Here is a 24,523-nt window from a genome sequence, read left to right as displayed (position 1 = left end):
TATATTAAAAATTAAAAAAAAAAAGAAGTGGCCTGTTAATGATACATATGGAGCAAGTAGTTAAGAGTTAATTTATTTGAAGGAATTCACAAGTTTTCAGCACTGAGTTATAAGGCTGGATAAGGAGAATTTTTTTAAAGTACTCCTACAAATATCATAAGAATTATAATAATAATTCTTATAACCTACATTTTAAAGTTAGTTTTCTGAAAGATGACTCAGGTGTATTATAATCCAATCTAACATCTTATTACTCAAGTAAAGTTTAAAAAAACAAAGGCCACTGGAAAACAAAATCTATTTTACAGGAGATAGAAAATCTTCAGAATAAAACTTTTAAAAGCCACAGTAAGATGCAAACAAGTATTAAATGTCTACTCTGTGTCTCACACTATATCATGGGCTACAAGGGATATGAAAAATAGAAAATACATTACCTATTCTCAAGCAATTTCCAATTTCACAAATGTGCAGTAAATTAAAATGTTATATATTTTGCTCTAAGTATTGATTTGATCAATCTTCTCACTTATCACCAGTTTCAACCCAAGGTCTTTAGCTGGTTCTTAAACTTTAGTTTTACAAGCTCAGTGTTGTTCTACATGTACCCATGTGACTTTCAGACAGACTCATCTCTCTGCACAGCGACACTGACACAGCAACTACATACAAGGCACTCTTTTTGACTTATGGGCATTGCTTTAGTTCTCTAGTCAAGCAGCAAAAGGAATCTTCATTCTCATTTTACAGATGTAGAAATCTGACTTTGAGAAGTTAAACAGCATGCTGCATGCCACGAAGTTAATGCAGTGAGCGAAGATTTAAAGCTAGCCCTGTGGGTTCCAAAGACAGTAGTTTTCTCATTTCACTTTTACAATCTTCAATCTCCTAACCCCAAGTCTTCAGTCCCATCTTCTGTGCTCTTGCAATGTTGTTACTCTTTGTTTCTTTAAGTAAGAACATCACTTCCTTCCAGACTCATTCCATCTAACATAACTCCAACCCATAAGGACTGATAACCTCTTTCATGTGGTGATTCCTTCACACTGTGACAAAAAAGCATCCTTTATGTCTGGCCCTCCACATATATCAGTAAGCAAAATACAGAAAGTCCCTGTTCTCATAAACTTTATCTTATGGGATAAGACAAATAAATCCACAATTTCATTCTATGGAAGATGATAAGACGTTACATGGGGAACATTAAAGCAAGAGAAATGGGGGCAAAGAGAGGTAGCTGAAGAATAAGGATGGCTCAATATCTTAAAGTTAGGGAGGAATTCAGAGTATGAGAAGAGCCACAGGAAGATTCTTCTAACAAAAACGAGTAAATTTGCCTACTGGAACCTGAATATGCACGTTCAATTGTATGAATTAAAGTGAAGGGATCATGGAATGTGTGAATGAAAAGAGAGAAAGAAAATATACATATACACATCTAAAGTAATTCACCTGTGAGTAGAACACCAAAAAATTAAGCACTAGGACTAAAAGAAGAAAAATGGTTTTCCTTGCCAGACAACTGAGAACAAAACAATCCCAGTGACAGAAGTATCTGATCAGATATTTCATAGTCTTGTCTTCATCTATGTCAGAATTCATCACTTCAGTATTTAGGAACCCTATAGTGCTACTTTCCAAAAAGAATGTTCAAAAGGCAATTTAAAATTGTGTCCCAATTTTTAGAAAAAAGTATACCAGTTATTAAGCCAGAAACTTCCCAATTACCTATAATTCTACAATACTTTTCTTTATTCATATCACATTCAATATTGGCTTCCAGATTTTAAACTTCAGTGAAATAAATCATATCAGCTACAACCAGAGATGAAAGCTACCTAATGAAAGACACCTCTTCCTCAAATAATGATAATTAATTTAACTGATGTTGATAGAAAATAAAGTTCTTACCTAGCATACGAATATACAACGCAGTTTGATCAGAACTGTCATAAGAAATAGCTCCACGCCTCTAGAAAAAAAAAAAAAGCATATACTTAAATACATGACAATGAAATGTGATCTAAAATTCAATTAAGCAAACATGCATTTATTATTTGTGAAACACTGCAAGAGAAGTTGAAAATACAAAAGGAAATTAGATATGGTATCTGCTCTGGAATTCTCTAGTCAGGGTAAAGACAAATACTTATAATACAATATAGTTAAGAACTACCATAAAAATGAATACAAAGTGAAAAAGATTTGGGACTAATATACAGGAGCAATGAAATGGAAAAGAAAGGAAAAGGGCAATCTACTGCTTTTCCAGATTTATCTCTTGGCCCCCAGTCCTCTCGTCACATAAAATCAAGAGTGAGCATTCAGCTTCTGCTCAGAATCTTCCAAAGCCTCCCTCCACCATACTGGGAGTAAGTTCTAAACTCCAGGTTCTGACTTCCAGAGTCTTTGGTGTTCTGCACACATCTCTGTCCTCTTGTCAGCCCCCTCCCTCACCACTGTGATGCAGCCTTCATGGCTTTTCTCAACCATGTTAAATGTCTGACCTTTGCACTTGACCCTGTTCCTATATCCTGGAGCACTGCAATCACCATCCCTATATCTTTCAGATCTCAAATGAATGTCATCTCTTCAGCTAGGCATACCCTGACTACCAAATCCAAAGCTACCTGACAGCCACCCTGTTCCACAGTTCCTTTCCTCAGTCCCCTGAGTGGCACTTAGCTTATGTTATTCTGTTTGCTTGTTACTAAAAGAGAAGCTCCACAAGAGCAAGAGCCTTCTGTCTTATTCCACCAGTTACTTTCGCCTCTAAAGCAGAACCTATTATTTAGTAAACTCTAAATAAATATATGACACATAAATTACTAATGCATTTATTGCAAATAAATGAATAATTTATAAATATATTAACAACAGAATAGATATAAATGAATACATTTTTAAAATCTGGAAGATAAATTGGACCAAATTTCCTATTAAAATCTAAGCTCTGTGAAGGCAAGAATTTTGTTCATTTCTGTATTCACAGATACAGAACAAATCCCAATGGTCAGAACAGTGTCTAACACATCAAAAGTAATCCACAATATTAGTTGATTAACAGGCCTAAAAATTCTTAAAAAGCAGTAATAAATGAAATCAGCACTATGCAAATTAATATATAAAGTGGTGTGACACTGCAAAGAAATGGGGAAAATAGTCAATAGACAATCTAGAAACAAACTTTATTGTGATTTTGTATACCATAAATATAAGATTTTAAATATGTGGAGAAAATACTGAATATTTAATAAATAACAAGCCATTAAACAAAAAGAAAAGATGCTTGAAATTATTAACAAAAGAAATACACATTAAAGCTATGAGAATATATTTTGACTCATCAGGTGAATGATATTCTTCCCTGAGAAAACTCCAGCACGGTCAGGGGCAGTGACACACACCTGTGAACCCAGCAGCTGGGGAGGCTGAGGCAGGAGATTACATGTTCAAAGCCAGTCTCAGCAATTCAGCAAGACCGTGTCTCAAAATGAAAAAATAAAAATGGCTGGGTATGTGGCTCAGTGGTTGAACCCCCTAGGTTCAATTCCTGGTACAAAACAAAAAACAAAAAAAACCTCCAGCATGTGACTGACAGTCCCTAACCGTATGTCTACAAATGTCAAAGGGGAAAAAAAATCAAGTTTGTAAATCATAAAGAAAATTTACTTTATTTGAAGTTCTCACTTGGATTTAATATGCAAAACAACTCCCCAAAACCTTAAGTTACATTCTTGAAAGAGAACACTTCAATTAAAACCTTATATGATTTCATGGAAAAGAAAAAACAGTGCATGAAATGTAAGAGAAACAAACATTCCAAACAAAAATAAAATTCCAACTATCAACACCGATTGTCTACAAGGATGCTGAGGGACAGAAAGGTAGGAGAGGGGCTTTCTAATGTATATAACTTTGTACTTTTTAAATTTTGTAGCACACATGGTTCTTATATATTCACAAAACAGATATTTAAAAAGTAAAGTAAAAATCACCTACCAAAAAAATCATGATCTAAAATCTCAAGGGACTAAATCATACAGAATACACCACTGGCATCATGCTTAACACATCTTCCAACAAGGGAAAATCTAAGCTGCTGCAGTGTTTCATGGGAAACTATTTATTCTAGAGCATACAGCCACTATCATCACTTAATGCTAAAAGGAGTCACTCATGGCTGCTGATCCCATCCCCTTCCTAAGATATTAAGTTCATTAGATTATGGGCCTCTCCTCCACAGCACGGCAAAAAAAAAAAAAGATTATGGGCCTCTCCTAAATAACTGCTGTAATACGGGTAACTAATAACCTGAACAGGGCATATGTGGAAATAAATATTTCTATCAATTCAAACATTATGGAAACTACAGATATCATGATATAATAGTTTGTCATCGCCAGTACCTATCAATCTGGTAGAGTCCAATGACAATGTAGTTCAATAGCCTGTTAAAACAAATTTTAGGTTGTTATCCGTAATAGCTAGCTCTTTAGAAGAATGGACAGTATTTTTTTTTTTAAATATAGGAAGGGTGTTTACTAAAATAACCACTGATTAGGAAGGCAAACTCTCATTTATTACTTCACATATTAAGAACTATGAAAGACTGACACCAGGTCTCTGTAAAAGAGAACAGCATTATAACAAAAATCAAGTAATAACATAAATAATCTAGATTATCATTTATCTATAGCATACTAAATTTAAGGTAACTATTTTAGACTCATACAATCACTAATTTAGATATTATAGTGGTAAGACCTATATTAGTCTTAGCAAAAACTTGTCAAAAAAGGTAGAATTTAATTTTTAGTATATATTAACAAATTTCTTGGGGATGTGCAAAATATTCAAGTTGTTCTGTTAATGATAACATACTAACAAGTAAGATAGGTCAACAAATATTTAGCTTAAATGCTATATTGAGGCACATGACAGCTTTTACTAAATGTATTCAAATGAGACTGAAAAAAGTTTTTAAAAGAACAGGCTTTAAAAATAGTATCTGAGGGCTAGAGTTGTGGTTCAGTGGTAGAGCACTTGCCTGGCATGTGCTCTAGGTTCAATCCTCAGCACTACATATAAATAAATAAATAAAATAAAAGATCCATTGGCAACTAAACGATTTTTTAAAAAGTAGTATTTAAAGGATGGGCATGTAGCTCAGTGGCAGAACATACTCTTAGCATGCACAAGGCCCTTACGTTCAATCCCCAGCACCATGTGTGCGTGGGTATAAACACACACACACACACACACACACACACACACACACACACGAACCTATCAATATATACAACCTGAGTGATAAATCATGCATCACAACACAAAAGCTTTTATAAAGTTAATTTTCTTTTTCAAGCAAAATTTTAATTTCTGGTGTGCAATATTCACATCTAAGCATAACACTTTGAGCATGCTTGTTTCTTACATCCAAGTATCCTCTTTTCTTATTGAATATGACTGAGAAGTTAAGATGAATACTTTTAAGTTATCTTGCTAAGTGATCTAAAGTAAGTCATTTCAGAAAAATACTCTATAAATTATGAAGTGGAACAATAAAATTTTACTTCCATGTTAGAATCACATTGCTTTTAAAACACTGTGTGTGTTCTATACCCCAAAATTGTTACACAGACTTGACATACATTTCTTTAAAGATAGTCACTGTTAAAAATGTACACTAGCAGAACTTTATTCTTAATAAAAATAGTAAAACAAATTTCATCAAAATCCTGTGTCACACACCAGTCACAAAGCACTCTGGGCTACCATCCACATTCCCACCTCACCTCACCAGTGAATGGAAATAACTGAGGCTTCTACTCGTGACTCTTCTAATTTAGCCATCCTGGGAACAGCTTGTAAAGCAAACTAGTATAGGTCAAAGCATGGGCGAGGCTGAGCTAATCAGAAACTGACAGCAGCAGCATAAACAAGTTAAACTGTAAGATTCCAAAGGCTTCACTGCCATGCTCACAGGCATTCTGTGGGCCCTGGTAAGACACTCGCTCACCTTGAAACTGGGTGAACCATTCTTCCATAAAGATTTGACTTGAAGGTAAATGACAAAAGGAGTAAAAGTTGTTCCAAGTATTAGTTAATACATAACTTTTAAAGACAGATGCTTTAGAACCCAGCAAAGACATTTAAAGTGACATTGTTTTCACTTTGTTCAGCATTCCACTATATGATCTAGCTCACAAAAGCAAATATATTTTCCTTACATTGGTAAAAGTAACAACAGAAAATGTTCCTCGTGCTTTCATACAATATCTCACTTAATTCTCACAGGAACTCTATAAGGTGGGCTTTATTAGTCCCGTTTTGCAGATTAATAAAGTAATGGCTGTAGGACTTAAACACAGTAGTACTAAATAAAATGTCTGGTAACAATATCGAAAGACAGTATCACACAAGCAAACGATGAAGCACCACCAAAGTTCTAAAACCTGTTTTCTCTGATAGAGCAAAATGAGCATTTTCAGAATATACTAATCTTACATATACTAGAAAAACACGTTGTGGTTTGAGTACCCATTGAATTCAAATTCTTTGAATTTGATCCATTTCCTATTCTTTTTTTAAAAAAATAAAATATTAGCATTCTCCTAGATTTTTGATGATCCTTTAAAAAGTAGAGTCTGAAAACATCCATAATTCAATTAATGCATTATTAACACGAACTTGACCTTCCTTCTATAACTTGGCAAGCTAATCCTCTAAAATAGCTGTCGACGCAATAAAATTCATTCTTAACTTTAAAAAAAAAGGTTGTTTTTTTTTTTAATTTGAGTATACTATGCTCCTTAAAGATACTTCTTCAATCATATTCACTTAAAAAAGAGGACCACTCCAACTAAGAAACACACTTAAAATGTTTTTGCTTAGATGTGAATATTACACAGCAGGGATTAAAGTCTTTCTTGAAAAAGAAAATTAACTTCATAAAAGCTCTATGTTGCTCAGCAAAATGTTGCTCAGCAAATAGTGATAGCTCTTTAAATTTTATATTAATACTCTTCAGTTTCTTAATACATAAAGAAAAAGTGGCATGGTGGATGAAAGATATAATCTTTTTATACAAGTATGGAAAAAATAATTTCAAATAGTATAATCTTCAATATTCCTTTAGTTTTTGGTTCTTGTCTAAATAGCAATCAGCTAGCTAGCATTTCATCAAGCATTTCTCAAGTCTGATGCTTACAATTCAACTTCAAAAACAACAGTTACTGTTTTGTCAATTATTATAACTAAGGCATACATTTTAGCAGCAGCCAAGACCTTTAAGAGAATATGACAGAGGGTGGAGTTCAGTTTTTAAAATGCTGATTATTGTTTAGAAATCCTCAATAATTATATGTTGAATAGTCAAGCACCAGTAACAGTCTCCAAAAGATATTGTTTAAAATATGTATAACCAAAAGTCTAAATTATTTAATTTTATAAACTTAAAGTTGAACTTCTTTAATCATAAAAACTTTTTTTAAGGGAATGAAACCAAGGAAAGCTACTCAGGAATGATACCATAAAAAACCCTTCAAGAGGAATAAAGTGAGTTAAGAATAAAAATTGCAAACAGTAATTTTTAAGCTTTTTGCTAACAGACTCTGGCCCTCTTAATCAGAGAAACAGAAACTGAGGCAAAAGGAGAAGAAAATTACCTATTTCATTCCTATCATATATGTACATTAATGATTGATATCACAGTCCTAAGAGTAAAGATGGCCTACCTTAGAGGTGATCCACTTGATAAGAACCAAGGCCAGACACCAGATCAATGTAATTCCCATTGGATCAATCAAAAACCCGCTGCATAATCTCTCTCTTCTACCAGTGAGCAATGAGCAAGGAAGACTTCTTAGGAGTCTGATAAACAACCAGCTGTCCCCAGGCAAAAGAAAGGGACACTGAATGCCTTGAACCTCAAGCAGCTGCCTTCCAACAGTGAGCACCTGACTTTTGAGAATGCACTGCCTGGCCAGGCTTCCTACCCAGGGCATGCTTAATGCCACAACCCCAGTGCTGGAGTAGAACAGCTTAAGAAATGCTGGAAGAAGGGGGAAAAAACCCTAGCTGACCTAACATCTCCCAAGATATAGAAGACAGAAGTGATCTCAGGCTAGCCCCAGACATTTCTACAATCTTAATACTAACAGAATGTCTTGAAACGATTTTCAAAAAATACTTGGCAGGACTAAAAATTTTCTCATTCTTTTCACACAGGCCAGTTTCACGGACATAATGTCCTTGCATTTGAAAATATTACTTTATTTTACTCTTTTCAACTTCTAACATTGAATTTCTTCAACTTTTTATTTCCTTTGGATCGCTTCATTAATGTTAGAGGCTGTCATAAATTTGTCAGAGCTACTTAACATTATAATTCACTCATTCTGGATTTACTGACAAAGACCAGGCTGTTAACAGTGCATTTTCAAATAATTAAAATTATATTACTTTCAAAACCACTTGGCAATCTCATTAATATTTTAAAGTTTTTGGTACAAGTCTTGCTCTTGTGACTGTGAGTGAACCATCTACTGACACACTGTGCCTCCACTTGTTCATCTTCATGACCATCCATAACAATAGAGGCTATTGTGGACATGCAGATGGCTTTGTCCCCTCAGGAGCTACAGTTCATTGTACAGTCTTGGGTAGTATTGCTGAGAAAAAGTCTTTCATGAATTTTCATTCAAGTGTTTAGCATATATTTTCTAAGCTGCTACTTTGTGCCAGGTCCTGTACTAAAAGGCAAGGATAAAATTATTGAGTAAAAGCAGATGTGGCTCCTGCCCTTGTTTAGTTAGAATTTGCATTAATCAAATTAAACAGAAAATTGCAATTTCAACAAGTGCTATAAAGTTCACAGGAATTGCCAACAAAACCTGGGTCTGACCTTCTTAAGAGGTGAGGAACTTGTTTTCAGAGTGTTAGAAACCTCCCTGAGCTGACATGTGAGGTAGTAAGAACATGAAAAAGAAGGCAAGAATGGTCCTGCAGACCAAAGCAGCACCTGGGTCCAGGAGCGAGACAAAAACCAAGCAAGGCAAGTAGAAAAGACAGAAGACCAGGGTAACTTGAGTGCAGGAAGGTGACCTGGGCCAGATGAGGCTGGAGCAGTGGGAAACCCAAGGCCAGACCTCTGGGAACCTTCAGAGGCCTCCTCATGAAGGTGTACTGCCTTCATCCTGATAAAGTAGTTTAGCAGATTTTGATTTTAGAAAGACCACTTCAGTTTATATACATAGGAGTTCAGGGCAATTCAGCTGCCACTGCAGAGGTCCAGGAGAGAGGTGAGGACAGCTAGAACTGACGGAAGAAATAAACACATGGGACTGAGAGACTGTCAAGGACGGCAGTCCATCAGAAGACAAAAGCCATCTGCATATCCACAGTAAACAAAAGATGATTCTAAAGTATTTGAATAGAGCCTGAATAGTTCAAATACTCATGCTATTTTCATTATCCAATGCTCAGTACAAAGAGTTTATTTAAAAGAAGTGAATTCTATACCTGTCAATATGAAGCATAAAAAATTTACATATGTAAATTAAAATTTTCCTAAATTAAAATCATTCAAAACACACGGTCATAAACTTTTCACTTCGTGCTTATGGGACTAACAAACTTTAATATGCTGATCCTTGCACGAATCAATGTTTTTACTTTGTCACGAGACCAGGTTTGACCTGTGAGTGTTAAGAGTCTTTGATTACTCTCTGTAGCCCACTAAGGTTTCAGCAAACTCCAAGGATGCCTGGGAATGGGACAAAGCAGCAGAGTGCATCTTAGCCCAATATTCATTTGTAGGAGGTTGCAGTCAGAGACAGTGGCTAGCAAGGGCTTCAGGGTCATTCTCTGCCACTCTGGCCTGGGTTGCACCCCAAATTAGCCCACTACCACCATGCTTAGCCCAGGAATGCTTCCTTTCTCTTCACACTTCCCTTCCAATTAGTTGCTCAAGTACTGTCATATACAGTTGCAGCAAATAAAATTGCTGTTTTTTGTACAGTACTTAAATATTTTTATAAATGTCTTTTTGGCTAATAGTAACCACAAGAATCTGCATTATCTTTTAGTCTAAAAGAGAAGGATTAAAAGGGGGAGAAGGGAAAAATTAAAATTGAGATACAGAGAAGAAAAGAAACAGTAAGAAAGGCAGTCCCCAGTGTTCTATTGAGATTTGTTTGAGGTCCTGGGGATTGAACCCAGGGCTTGGGCCTTGCTAGGCAAGTGCTCTACCACTGAGCTACACCCCATCTCTGTTGAGATTATTTTTGCCATCTCAGAACTCTACTGGGCTTGAAGATGAGCATGTGACCCTGAGCAGCTCACCATCACTCTGTCTTATTTTCCTCTCCTTCACAGAAGTTAAATAATATCTGTAAAGCAAAAGCTAGCTCAGAGTGGGCTCTCCATAAATTTCAGCAAACTTTTAAAATATCTAAGATCTAAAAATGATAATGCCCTAACCACTCTAGCTTCACATCGAGTCTAAGCCTAACTGCAATCACAACAGTTCCTGAGGGGAGTTTGCATGGTGCATGTCAGATGCCTGGGAAACCTTCCCTGACCCCTAACAGGACTAGGTTCTTGGCTTTCATTTCCCACATCAGCTAACAGGCTGGCTCCCTAAGATGGTTCCCCAGCATCTACTTCTCAAATTTCTACTATATTCCTGACACTGTAATACAGAAATAATCAAGACACAATGCACTCAGATCAGAAATTTTCCTATTTAAATTGAAAGAATTCACCCTAAAATCACAGTTTTTGTTGCTAATGACACATTTACATTACTCAAATCTTATAAAAATCTCACTGACACAATTTTTCTTAAAGCAGTATGCTTAACTTTCTGAATGTCAAGAACCTAATGGCTTTAAAACCATTTATTTTGAGACATATTTAGTACTAACTTATCTTCTTAAATTATAAGACTCCTTAATAAAAATTTTTCAGTTAAGATTAAAAAAAAAAAAAAAGGCTGTTGCCAAAGTGGTTGCTTCTTTTACACTAATAACAAACTTTTTTTACATTAACTATTATCTCAAATCCTTAGTGAAACATGGCAGGATAATAAGTAGTTGATTATCCCAGCAAAATTACTGCACAGAGTACAGTTAAACTTTCAAAAACAAACTTGTACTATAAGAACAAAGTATAAAACTTTATTATCTTTCTGGAGTTTATAAGGCTAATATCTGAAAAACTAAGTTAAAACAGACCTTTTTATATGTGATCAATAGAAAAAAGGTATGACTTTGATCATTGTTTCTTAGAGAAGTAATCCAAGAGCAAATTTATCCCTGGGACTCTGCCACCCACAGGACACCTGTCAATCTTGGCAATGGCCTTTAACTACCCATATAGAGACTCACCATGTCCCTCTCTTGACCAAATTAGGCAAACCTCATCTGCATTGACATCAGTGTCTATAATTTTGGAATCCAATGGACAGAAATAGCCTATCACAGAGTTCTTTATACAAAAGTAGTGTCTGTAGAAAACCATAACCAAATTTATGATAAAAAATGTGAACACTATAGTAAAAACTCCCATCTGTACTTTTATCATTTTGATTCTAGACCATTTGAATAATAAACAAATCAGAGTAGAAGTTTATGTTTGTTTCTTTTACTAAAAACCAGTTTATTATTTTTCAAATGACATGAATTTCAAGAACTATAAAACTGAAGAAAAAGTAAACTTTCTTTAACTAACAACAACAACAAAAATTAAAAGGTATGGTAATGAGAGCTTCACAAGTCAGTTAAAACCTTTCTGTCATATTGATTTAGAGCTCTGAATTAAGTTTTCTGGTACATAATATAATATCCCTATACTTGAGGGAAACAGTATGTGATTCCTCCTGGGAAGCAATAAAAACACCTTGAAATTTTACAACAATTTAAGTCTTCTGATCCAGAAAAACATCATTCTATAATACCAAGAGAATTGAAGAGATTTGCTTATTGAATCTCTGCTCATATTTTTAAAACTATGGAAAATTGTCACAAAACATGCGAATGTTGACACAATTACCAAAAGGAAAAATATATTAGGGTAGGTCCCATAACTGCAGAGTTTGGACATAGAAAAGGCATACACAATGGTGTACTGTAAGTCTCAGGCTACTAGCATGTAAGACCAGGAGAATGTCACAGACTTGGGACACATTAATGGCAGTAAGGTTGCAAATGGTTTCTTAAGAACAAAAAAAAAAGAGCAATGTGAGTCCCATACCATTTAGGAAAACTCCTATCCAACCAAACACCAAGAGATAAGGACCTAATGTCCAACTATTAGAATAATCTGGAGTTAATTAACACAACTTTGCTTTTGACCTGTCCTGTTTCATAGTTTATTTACCAACAAGGATATCAGACAAAAGCATATCAAATCTGCATACAAAACACAAAGGATAAATCAGCATGCTGAATTACAAAATGAACTAAAAATATTTTGCCTACATTTTGACATAAATAGCGTATGTATAGAAAAATAGAAATGGGTTTTAAAGTTTTAAGTTTTTATTGTTGTTTGTTTGCTTATTTTTTAAGAGACAGAGTTTGTGATGCCCAGCTAGATCTGCTGGAAGGTCCTAAGACTCTTAAGTGGTAGAGTCTTGCTATGTTGCCCTGGCTGGGGTTGAAGTCCTGGGCTCAAGGGATCTTCCTGCTTCGGCCTTCCCAGTAGCTGGGACTATAGGCACGCATTACCACAACTGGCTAAACTATTATGGTTTTTAATTTCTTTAAAAAAAAAAAAAAGCCAGCATGTTTACATTCTAGGTCAGTAAGAGACAATAAGTGAAGGCAATCTTAGAAGGCATGAGTGTCAGTTTAGTATTCAAACCAAGAATGCACTACTGTCCTTAATACAGGCCACATTTACACACTAAATTCAGTTCTGAACAGTACTATCGAGATGCATACACACTGCACATTTTAAAATGCAGTTAGTAATACTATATGTGAAGTTTACAACTGAGATGCTTCAGGCAAAGAAATAAGAAGAGACAAAATAGGTGTTAAACTGCTTTAAGACAAAATACCCTAAGCAGAAGCAGCTTAATTCTTTGAAATCATAGAAGACAGATGTAGGACCAATGGGTAGTTATTTATGGGAAACAGAATTTGACCCAATGTTACCACTCTAGGAACTTAACTATAATTTCTAGCAACTTTCTACAATTAGAACAATGTAAACTGAAAGGAGCTGCCTCAAACCAGTCAAGGAACTTGTGGAGCAGGTTAGAACAAATGACTTCCAAGATCTCTGCCAGTTTTAAGATTCTACAATACTATAATGACAGCTCATAATTTCATTTTATGCCAATAATTTTAATTTTAAACTTAAAGCAAAATTGAACCAAATTCACAACAAATCTATTAGTATTATTAAAACAAAATGCAATCGCTCATACATCTGTGAAATGGAAACTAAAACGGAAATATTCTTTTCTGATAAATAAAAGATTATCGCACCATAAATATATCTTCTTCAATTCAATAATCAAAGAAGCCTTTCTAAGAAAGTTACTGATGTTAAAGGCTCTTTAATGGGACAGCGCATATACCTCCACATACCACATAAGACCTCGCCATATTGATTTATTCAAAGCTACTGTAACAACTAGGTGGTTAGAAGTATTCATCTTGAGAAAGAACATTTTTTTCTTTTTTCTTTTTTTGGTGCTGAGAACTGAACCCAAGGCCTTGTACTTACAAGGCAAGCACTCTACCAACTGAGCTATATCCCTAGCCCGAAAAATACATTTTAATGAAACCTATTTGTAGATTAGGGGGGAAAAAAAACTTCTCTTCTAAAACTAATATGAACAGACCACTATTTGTGGGTAAGTATACACAAAAATGTTTATGACAGACATTGAAAACAAAAATAGTAATCTCTAAAGAAATGTGCAAATTTAAAAAGAAAACTTCTAAATAAGGATGGTATCAGCCAATAGTTGCTACCCTCTCTAAAGTAATGAAAAAAAGCACAAAAAAGTTTAATGTTTACTTAAAGCACATCAGTACATTTCATCTCCATATGTAAGATGGAAGAGAGAGAGATTGATTTTGAGATCCTCATTGTGTTAGGCCCTGGGGATACAATACACAACAAATAATTACAATTACAAGCAAACATTCAGGGTTATGAGTATGGCAATTATGGCATCCAACCCAGATTTGGTAGATCAAGGAAGACTACTAGGAAAAACGGACACAGAATCTGACCCTGACATGATGAATAAGTGTTTATCAGGTAAAACTTATAGGAAAAAGAGCTCCAGGCAGAAAAAGCAGTATGTTCAAATTATCAAAGGTAAGCTAAATCTTGGACACTAAACTATAAACAAGGTTCAATAAATTATAGGGTAATTGGTATTGGCCTAGCTCTCCCATCAGAAACAACTAGAATGCTTGGCTTTTAATATGAAACACTGTTTTTATATGTTAAACCACAACAGGACTTGGATCGCAGACAGAAGGGAAGAAAAACCAAGGTGAGCCTCATGATTGCCCAGGTTTCCCCTGTAAGCAGTCACTAAACCTAGACGTGAGGCAGAGAATCCTACAAAGCATAGCAATCTCACAAAGCTAAGGAGACAAGAAAAGAATGGAGCTCAGTGAGGCTGAGGCACCTGAAATTTACAGGGCTGGTGTCTACAACCACACTACCTTGAATGCACCGAATCTTGTCTGAAATTTGCAGGGCTGAATACCAGAGAGAAGAGAGCTATGAAGACAATGAGCTCTAGAAATTGGAAGGTGAGTCCCCTTGGTCTATGGGTGAATACAAACTGGGCATGTGTAGAATAAGACTCCATGAGAACAGGAAAAGGGAAAGAATCACTACAAGGGGGATGGGAAACATGTGATTCCCAACCAACCACAGTAGGAGATCTCACAGAATACCTGGGACATTCCATGGAGATCACAGAAATGCTATACCTTAATGAGAGGAAGGCAAAACTAGCCCATCAGTGCAGTTCTATCAGACAGCACTGTTGTGGAACCACACTAACAAAGTTTATAAAAAGTCAAGAAGGATCAAGTAGATCTGCAAGCAACTATTCTGCTTAGAAGATCAAAATTCAAGATGCTTTTTTAAAAGATAACAAATCAAAATTTACAATTTAGGAGAATAAAAAAGAAAACATGACCTGAAGTTTATAAAAAGTCAAGAAGGATCAAGTAGATCTGCAAGCAACTATTCTGCTTAGAAGATCAAAATTCAAGATGCTTTTTTAAAAGATAACAAATCAAAATTTACAATTTAGGAGAATAAAAAAGAAAACATGACCTGAAACTGAAGGGGAAAAAAATCAGTCGATGAAAACAAACTGATCACCAGGCATGGTAGCACACGCCTATAATCCAAGAGGCTTTGGAGGCTGAGGCAAGAGAATGACAGGTTTTTCAAAGCCAGCCTCAGCAATTTAACGAGGCCCAACACAACTTAACAAGACCCTAACTCAAAATGAAAAATTAAAAAAGGACTGGAGACGTGGTTCAGTGGTTAAGTGCCTCTGGATTCACTCCCCAGTACCAAAAAAAAAAAAAAAAAAAAAAACAAAGAAAATGGAATTAGTAAACAAGGACTTGAAAAGGTTACTGTAAATATATCCAAAGATTTAAGGGAAAGTATGCATGCATGTCAAAAAAAAAAAAAAAAAAAAAACTGAAACTTGAAAAAAAATGGATCATCTATAGATGAAAAATACAATATCTAAAAATAAAAAATTCAAAGTTGAGCTTAACAACAACAGACATTACAGAAAAGATCATTAGAAATTATCTAAACTGCTGCAAAGAAAGAAGGAAAAAAAAAAAAAAAGAATCTAAACCTGTGGGGTAATATCAGGTGGTTTCATACAGAATTATTAAGGCTCCCAAGAGGAAAACGTAGCAAGCATCCTGGAAGCAATAATGGCCCCCAAATTTCATATTTGGTGACAACTATCAATCTACAATTCAAAGCAGCTCAATGAACTCCATATAGGAAAAAAAGAAAACTACACCAAGATCAATTGAAAATCAACTGATACCAAAACCAGATAATGACACAAAAAAGGAAACCACAGACTAATTATATCCCTTATAAACACAGACACAAAATCTTAAAAACTATTACTAAATAAAATCCAATAATATATAAAAAGGAAATACATTATCACAAGTAGAGATTATTCTGGGAATCCAACCTTTTAACATTCAACCTTTTAACATTCAAAAGAACAATAAATGTGATTCAGCATTAAAAGAATAAAAATGAAAAATTATACACTGGGTTCAACTGATTTTTTTAAAAAAGCATTTGACAAAATTCAATACTAATTTATAATAAACACTCTTACTGAACCAGGAAGAGAAGTTCCTTGCCTGAGAAAGGGCATCTGTGAAAAATTACAGCTGTCATTATACTTAACAATAAAAGACTAAATGTTTTTGCCCTAAAATTGTGAACAAGGTAAGAATGTCTGCTCTACCAGTCAACAAAATATTGAAAGTCAAAGCAAACGCATTAAGGCAGGAAAAAGAAACACAAGACGTACAAATTGGAAAGGAAGAAGAAAAGTATCTTCATTTGCAGACAACACAATTGTGTGGAAAATCCTAGACTCTATAAAAGAGCTACGAGAACTAATAAAATTTGATGCGTTCAAGGGACACAAGGTCAATATAAAAATGTCAATTGTATTTTTACATACCATAAAAAAGATTGAAAAATGAAATTTTAAAAATAAAATTTGCAAAAGCATCCACAAACATAAAATACTTACATATAAACTTAAGAGAATATATCCAAGATCTACACATTGAAAACTAAAACATTTTAGAGATTAATTAAAGACCTAAATAAATGGAGAAACATACCAAGTTGCTGTGGGGCTGAACTGTGTTTCCCCAAAAGATAATGTCAAAATCCTAACCCTGAGACAGGGGATGTAGCTCAATGGTGAAGCACTTGCTAGTTTGTGTGAGGCACTGGGTTTAGTTTCCCATACTGCAAAAACAAAAACAAACAAATAAACAACAACAACCTGACCCTGAGGTACCTTTGAAAATGACTTTATTTGGAAAAAGGGTCTTTGCATATGTAACCAAATTAAAATGAGGACATCCTGGATTCAGGTGGACTCTAAAGCCAGCATAACTGGTGTCTTTACAGGAAGCAGGAAATTTGTACATAGACATAGTAAGGTCTTGTGAAAACAAAAGCAGAGACTGGAGGGGTGCCTCTTCAAACCAAGGAAAGCCAAGGATTGTTGGCAGCCACTCTGAACTAAAAGGGCAAAAAAGGTTTCCTCACTACAACTTTGGAGAGCACTGCGCTACAGATAGATGCCTTGATTTCAGGACTCCTGGCCAAAAAAATTTTGAGAAACAAATTTCTGTTGTTTTAAGTTATTCAGTTTTTGACACTTTGTTTTAGCAGCCCTAGGAAACTAACACACATAATGGACTGAAAAACTCAATGTTGTCAAATGTCAATTTCCTCAAAATAATCCATAAATTCAATGCAATCCCAATTAAAATTGCAGCAGGCTTTTTAAATAGAAGTTCACAACTAATTCTAAATTTTGCAAATTAAATTAAAAATTACTAGCATAGTCAAACTCTTTTGGGGGGGTAGGAAAAAACAAAAAAGGACACAAGATTGCAGTGTTTCTACTACCTGCTTTTAAAACTTATATAAAGCTACAACAATCCAAAATAGTGTGGCATTTGCACAGAGACATTTCAAACAACAGAACTGAATAGAGAGTTAAGAAATAGATCATTTATGTGCTCAATTGATGTTCAATAATGGTGCCAAAGCAATCAAGGGAAAATAAATAAACAACTAAAACATAAAATGGAAACTATATTTTAAAACCCACAATACTCAATCTTATGATATTAAAAAAAATGAAAATGGTTCACATATCTAGACATAAAGACTAAAATAAAATATGAGAATATATTTTTGATCTTGGGTTAAGATTTCTAGGCACAAAAATACCTATCATAAAGGGAAAAAATGTATCGGATTTTGCTATAATTAAAAACTTTTTTAAAAGATATGGTTAAGCTATAAAAAAGTAAACCACAGGTTCAAACAATGTATCTGTAATATATAAATCTGGCAATGAACTTGTATCAAAAGTATGTATGTGTGTGTGTGTGCATGCATATAAAAACTCTTGATAGTTTAAGGCAAATAACCCAATTTAAAAATATGTGCTAAGATTTGGACAAGTCAGAATAGAAGATGTGCAAAAAGTCAATATGCTATATGAAAAGGTGCTCAACATGTTTAATTATCAGACAACTGCTAATTATAACCACGAGGTACTACTACGTACCCATAAGAATGACTAAAATTAAGAGGACTGACAATATCTAGTGTTGGCAAGGATGTAGAACAATTACAACTCTCATGGAAATGAAAATATACATTCAAAAAATGACTTGAACATGAAGGTTCATGACAGCTTTATGCATAATAACTGAAGCTGGTAACACAAGCATCAAAGAATGGATAAAGAATGAAGAATGGATAAATTATGGCACATCTATACAACAGAATACTACTTGGCAAAATAAACTATTAAAGTATGTTGTAGATAAATCTCAAATGCATTGAGCTAAGTCAAGCCAGAAAAAGAGTACGTTCTGTATGATCCACTTATATGAAGTTATAGAATAGGCACAACACTTGCACAGTGATAGAAATCAGCTCAGTGGCTACCTGAGGCAGGAAATGGAGAGATGACTATAAAGGGACCCAAGGAACCTTTTGGGGTGACAGAAGAGTACAATATCTTTACTGGGATATTAATTGCATGGGTGTACATACTTGTTTATATTCATCAAACTGTGTGTGAATTATGCCTCAGTAAAAGTGAATTTCAAAGAAAGTTTAAAACAGTTAAAGTGTAAAACTAAATGAGAGGTGAGACTAGAGAAGTAATAAAGATTTTGTCAATCATATTAAGGAATCTGAATTGTATGCAAAGACAAAGGGGATCCAGAAAGACTTTTATCTAGTGTAAAATACAATACATTGCATTCTGTGAAAAGTACTTTGGGTACTGATGTATGGAAAGGTGTAGCACAATGGGATACTTCAGCCTTCAGGGAGATTTGTAAAAAGGTTGTTGCCTTAACCCAGAAGAGATTATAGAGCAGATCAGGACAAAGGCCATGAGGACAAAGAACAGTGACAAGAGTTCAGAGGTTGCTTTGTTTTCATGTCTCATGAGAGGGTTAAGTGTCTGAGACAAGTAAGTGGAAATGTCCATTCAGCAGTTAGGATGTGGGTCTCAAGGCCTGGAGAGAGCTGAGTTAGAGGGAGCAATTTGGGAATAAATCTCCACTCAAGATGGTATGGTAAGATCACCCCGAGAGAAGAAAAGATGGCTAAACCCAAAACCTTTGGGCTCACAAACAGAAGAGGACTTGGAGGGTAGAATGTCAAAACTCACAAATGGTAATTATTCAAACTAAACAGCAATGCCCCCCTCCATCTGTTTTCTCTCTCTCTCTCTCTCTCTCTCTCTCTCTCTCTCTCTCTCTCTCTCTCTCTCACACACACACACACACACACACACACACACACACACACACACATACAGATAATATTCCTTGCCTTTATCCAACTGAATCCCCTTTGAGAGTAGGATGTGAATGTTTTGGTTCAAATCCAGCCCAGCCCCAACCTTGGCTCCTTTAGTAGCATCAGAAGAAGATGGAGGCAAGCTACAGCAGCTAGTATTCAAAATTCTTCTGTCCAGTTCTGAAATGGCCACAGATTTAGAAGAAGGAAACAAGAGTACATGGTGGCTAACCAAGAGAAAATTTGTGTGCCTATCACTATTATTATTATTTACAAGGCAGGGTAAGTGAATTTGTTGAGAAAATGTCTAAGAATACTTACAACTGTGAGAGAACTGACCCCATCGCTGAAAACAATGGGAAAATGATAGAAAATATTGAAGATATCTTTTGAAATGCCTCCATGAGCTAGTAGGAAAATAAGGAATACTCAGGAAAAACTAAGGCAGGAATGCAACAAAGTAAAGGAGCACTGAAACAGGCTTTCATCTCAAGGTCAAAATAAAATAGGTGAACCTGAGTGTTAGGTTTTTCACAACCTCAAGGGTAAATGGAACAACAAAAAAGGCAAATCTCAGGATGTGACCAAAGCACAGAACCCCCAGTAACTAGTACTAATAGAATATGATGAAAAATAATAATTACAGTCTATACTCATTTAAAATGCTTAACTCAAATCATGTGCAATTTGACAACTATCAGCCAGGAAAACAGGATACAAATTTATGCAGACTGGCAAAAACATAATCATCCCTTGGATATGCTACCATTTTGAGGAATTTAATTGCAAAGGCAATTTTGACTGACTACAATGCAACTTAGGAGCTCTAACTAGAATACCATATAAAAATCTGTTTAGTAAGGCTCAAAAAAAGAAAAATAAAAAACTTCTCTTAACACCATTTGTTTACATTTAATAAAATCAAGAGAAAGAAAATCTGTATTTAGCATATATAATTATAATGCTTTGTTTAAAATAGAATAGACAAAGAGGAAGGCAAAAATAACTTTTAATTTGCATTGAAGTACTTGGTACTTCTTGTTCATAAGAAATACATTTATAATTAGTACTCAACAAAGAAAGTAAAAGTTAATCTAGATCATCTAACATCAACAAACTTTCTCATTAAAAAATATTTTCTTCCTTGGGACAGAAAGAAAAACAGGGGTCACCAAAAGTTGTGGAGACAGGAAAATATCAAGGTAATTGTTTAAGGGGTTTATTGTCTAAGGGGTACAGTTCTGATGGCATGATGAAAAAGTTCAGGAAATGAATAGTGGTGGTGGTCATATACCACTATTGGTATAGTGCCACCAAATTTTACTTTTAAAAAAGGGTTAAAATGATAAATTACACACTAGTAAAACTGCATAGGAAAAAATATTTTCCCACCACTCTTCAAAGTTTGGTATTCTCGTAAGTCTGAAATGCACACAAATGTCCTCTTAAAATTGGAGCGGGGAGCACTAGCATTGGGTCATCTGATTACTGAATGAAATCCAAGTTTCACGAATCCTAGTCACGTAGTCTTGATACAAGTTACATTCTAAGCCTCAGTTCTCTCCATCAGAAAAATAGGAAAGCCAGGAAATACAGAGTTGGTGTAAGGAAGAAGACAACTATAAAGATAATCCAGAAACTTAATCAAGATGCTCTTATTCAATTCTCTGACAGTCCAAATGAAGTCATTAACTAAATTTGCAAACTTTTAAAAATTATCTATCTACAAGACGCTATAAGGCAGGAGGATTGCAAGTTCAAAGCCAGCCTCAGCAACTTAGCGAGTCCCTGTCTCAAAATTAAAAATAAAAAGGGCTAGGAATGTGCCTCATTGGTAAAGTGTCTTTGGGTTCGATCCCCATTAACAAAAAATGAAAAGAAAAAAGAAGAAAAACTATCTAACCCCCTTAAACCAGTGCTTTAGTAATGTAGTAATGTATTCAAGAATATCAAAGATTTTATTTGAATTCTTTAAAATAGTTTTTCCCTCTTTACTGAGCAGACATTAATCAACCTGGTTTCTATTTAAATTGTCAGCTTCTCTAAATTACAGCAGGAGACAGACTTGAAATTTTAAAAATATGTCATCATTGAGTTAAAGTTTGACCATAATGTTCCCCTTTTCAAATTTTTAGCCAGTATTCCAGTATCTAACAGAAATGGTTAATTTTCTGTCATTTGCACGAATAATTAGATATGCATTTAACAATGTTAAACCAGTCAGAAATTTGCCCAACTGTTTCAGAGTCTAAATCACATTTAGGAGACAAGACATGGCTGGTATAGGTGATGCTTCTTTTTCTTATGTATGACAAAACTCTTGAACCTTGAAATAATTCCAAAACCCCCACATAAAAGACCTTATTCTGGTATCCACTTACTGAGAAAGCACAAACCAGCATAAATTGCTGTGAATTAGATAGGTTTAAATGATTTTTACTTATCACAACAATATCAATGGTAATTATATCTGAAAAACACTAATACACATATATAGCAGATTTATTTTTTAAGTTTACTGTTTGAAATAAATGTGAATTCACGAGTTCCTTGACAATTCCCACAGTCTCTAGGAATTTGCCACCATCAGCTGGGAACCACTGGTCAGGGTATGATAAGGCTCTTGACACTGGAAGAACAAACCAGTAGAGGCAAAAGGTGTATTGTGTGCTTACCTCTCCCCAGACACCCCTACAGATCATTCAGTACACCAACATATCTCTAAAAAACTGATATAATTCAAACTGATATGATAAGAAAAACCTATATGATCAAGGTTAAAAAAAGGACATGCCAAAGAGCACAAAATGTTAACCCTTTTCTCAAATTGCATATGCCTTACCTGGCAATACACACCTTATTTTCTACTACAAAAAAAATAAAGACTGTCACTTTTAAATTGTCTCTTGTGGCACAAATTTAGTCCTACTATCTCACTTTCACCCTACACTTACCCTAACTCCAGTCAAATAATTTTAATTTCCAGCACACATACTGGGCATTACCACTGCCACATTTTTACCCAATTCGTTTTCTCAATTTAGAGTAAATTTTCTTCTTCCTCAAAAAGTTTTAATGGCTCCAACATGTGGATATAAAGGGAAAAGTGAAATTTGGTCATTTCTGGACATTAGTGCTTAGTTCATTACTGGAAAAGTTTTTAAAAACTAATAAGGCAACTTGATGAAGCTGAAAGGTTTGATTCAGTCTACGAAAAAATAAGAACCAGTTACAGGGTTGGAGTTGTGGCTCAGTGGTAGAGTGTTTGCCTGGCATGTGTGAGGCCCTGGGTTCGATTCTCAGCACCACATATAAATAAATAAAAATAAAAGCTCCATTGACTAAAAAAGAAAAAAAATATATATATATATATATATATATATATTTTTTTTAAGCACCAGTTACGTATAATACAAGCAGTTTACAACGGATGAACAATATATTTTTAAAAAGGTCCTTTGTTTAGGACCTGGGATACAAGCTGGTAACCCAGTAACTTATTTCAGGTACTGTTTCAAATACATTGATTTTAAAATTAGCACTTATATATTCACAGCCAAGTTTCTAAAGTGCTGAGCAGAAAGCACTTTTCAAAATTAGTTAAGTAAACATTCAATTGGGAAGCAGATACTACCTAATAAGAAAAAAATTAAATCTAGTTATTTACCGCATTATAATTTAAAATGTACTCAAGTCTTTCTTACATTACTATTTGAGTGAAAATCAGGGTAAATGTTCTGAAAGATAATCTGGCAATGTTTACTCAAAGAATTAATACTATATCTTTTTTTTCCCCCCTTAATACTGGGGATTGAACCCAAGGGTTCTTTACCACTGAGCTACATCCCCAACCACTTTAATTTTGAGAAAGGGTGTCACTAAGTTGCTGAGGCTGGCCTCAAACTTGAGGTTCTTCTGCCTCAGCCCCCTGAGTCACTGGGATTACAGGCATGCACCACCACCCCTGGCAAAACTGCACCTAATATTTAATTAGGCATACAAGGAATTAATATTAAGGAAGTAAGCACAGAGTAGTCTGAAGATTTTCATTATAGCATTATAGCAAAAAAGATTTTTATTATAGCATTAATAGTGAAAAATTTTAAACATCTTATATATCCAACAAGGAATGATTAATAGATTTTTTAAATAAACATAGAAATATGGACTATCTGAAATCTCTTATTTAAAGTTGAGTACTATGAAGCATAAATGTTCAAACTGTTTCCCAACTGATTACAACTTAATTCTTGGATATTTTTAACTCTTTTAAATTTGTAGTTAAAAAATGCACATATTTGATATGTAAATACACAAAAAGTAGATTACTAATTGCCAGGAGACGGGGGTAGGGTGAGTGGGAAATGACTACTAATGGGTACAGTTTCATTTTGAAGTAATGAAAATGTTCTGAATTAATAATGAAAATTGCACAACTTTATGAATACACTAAAAACTTTAAATTGTGTATTTTAAATGCAAATTCTTTGCATAAATAAAATGCACATAATCAAACATTTTGAATTTTAACTCTTTGAGGACTCCTACCAGAGAGTCCACTTATGTTGCCAAAAGAATGTGTTAATACAAATCTTAAATTAGGCTGTTCTTGGCATCTTTGTGCATGTATCTAAAGTCTTTTTTACATGTGTTGTTGATTAGCAAAGTTTGGGCTCTGAATTGGCCTTCATTCCAGTTGCAGCATATTCAGAAATGCATTCCTTTTACATGTGGCTATCCAGTCGTTCTAGCACAATTTGTTCAATAGGCTATTCTTTTCCCCAGTGAATGGTCTTGGCATCCTTGTTAAAATCAATTGACCATAGACACATCTGGACTCCCCACTACATTCCACTGATCTGCGTCTATGCTTATGCCAGTACCACACTGTCGAGAT

General features: G+C 34.6%; 1 protein-coding gene across 9 annotated transcripts in view; it reads right to left on the bottom strand.

Annotated features, from left to right (window-relative positions):
* The window catches only part of Pde7a (phosphodiesterase 7A), a 108,274-nt gene that overhangs the window by 55,612 nt on the left and 28,139 nt on the right, over positions 1-24,523 (bottom strand). For all 9 annotated transcript variants that reach the window (XR_007107145.1, XR_007107146.1, XR_007107147.1 and 6 more), the window contains exon 2: positions 1,912-1,972. Coding sequence is in view for 1 of the 9 variants with exons in the window: in XM_047540775.1 (XP_047396731.1) it covers positions 1,912-1,972 (61 nt within the window). In the remaining 8 variants the exon portion in view is untranslated. The remainder of the gene's footprint in view (positions 1-1,911; positions 1,973-24,523) is intronic.

This window comes from Sciurus carolinensis, chromosome 1 (assembly GCF_902686445.1).
Source record: "Sciurus carolinensis chromosome 1, mSciCar1.2, whole genome shotgun sequence".
NCBI classification, from domain to species: Eukaryota; Metazoa; Chordata; class Mammalia; order Rodentia; family Sciuridae; genus Sciurus; species Sciurus carolinensis.
The sequence above is the reverse complement of the archived record's forward strand: the minus strand, read 5'-3'. Positions and strand labels throughout refer to the sequence as shown.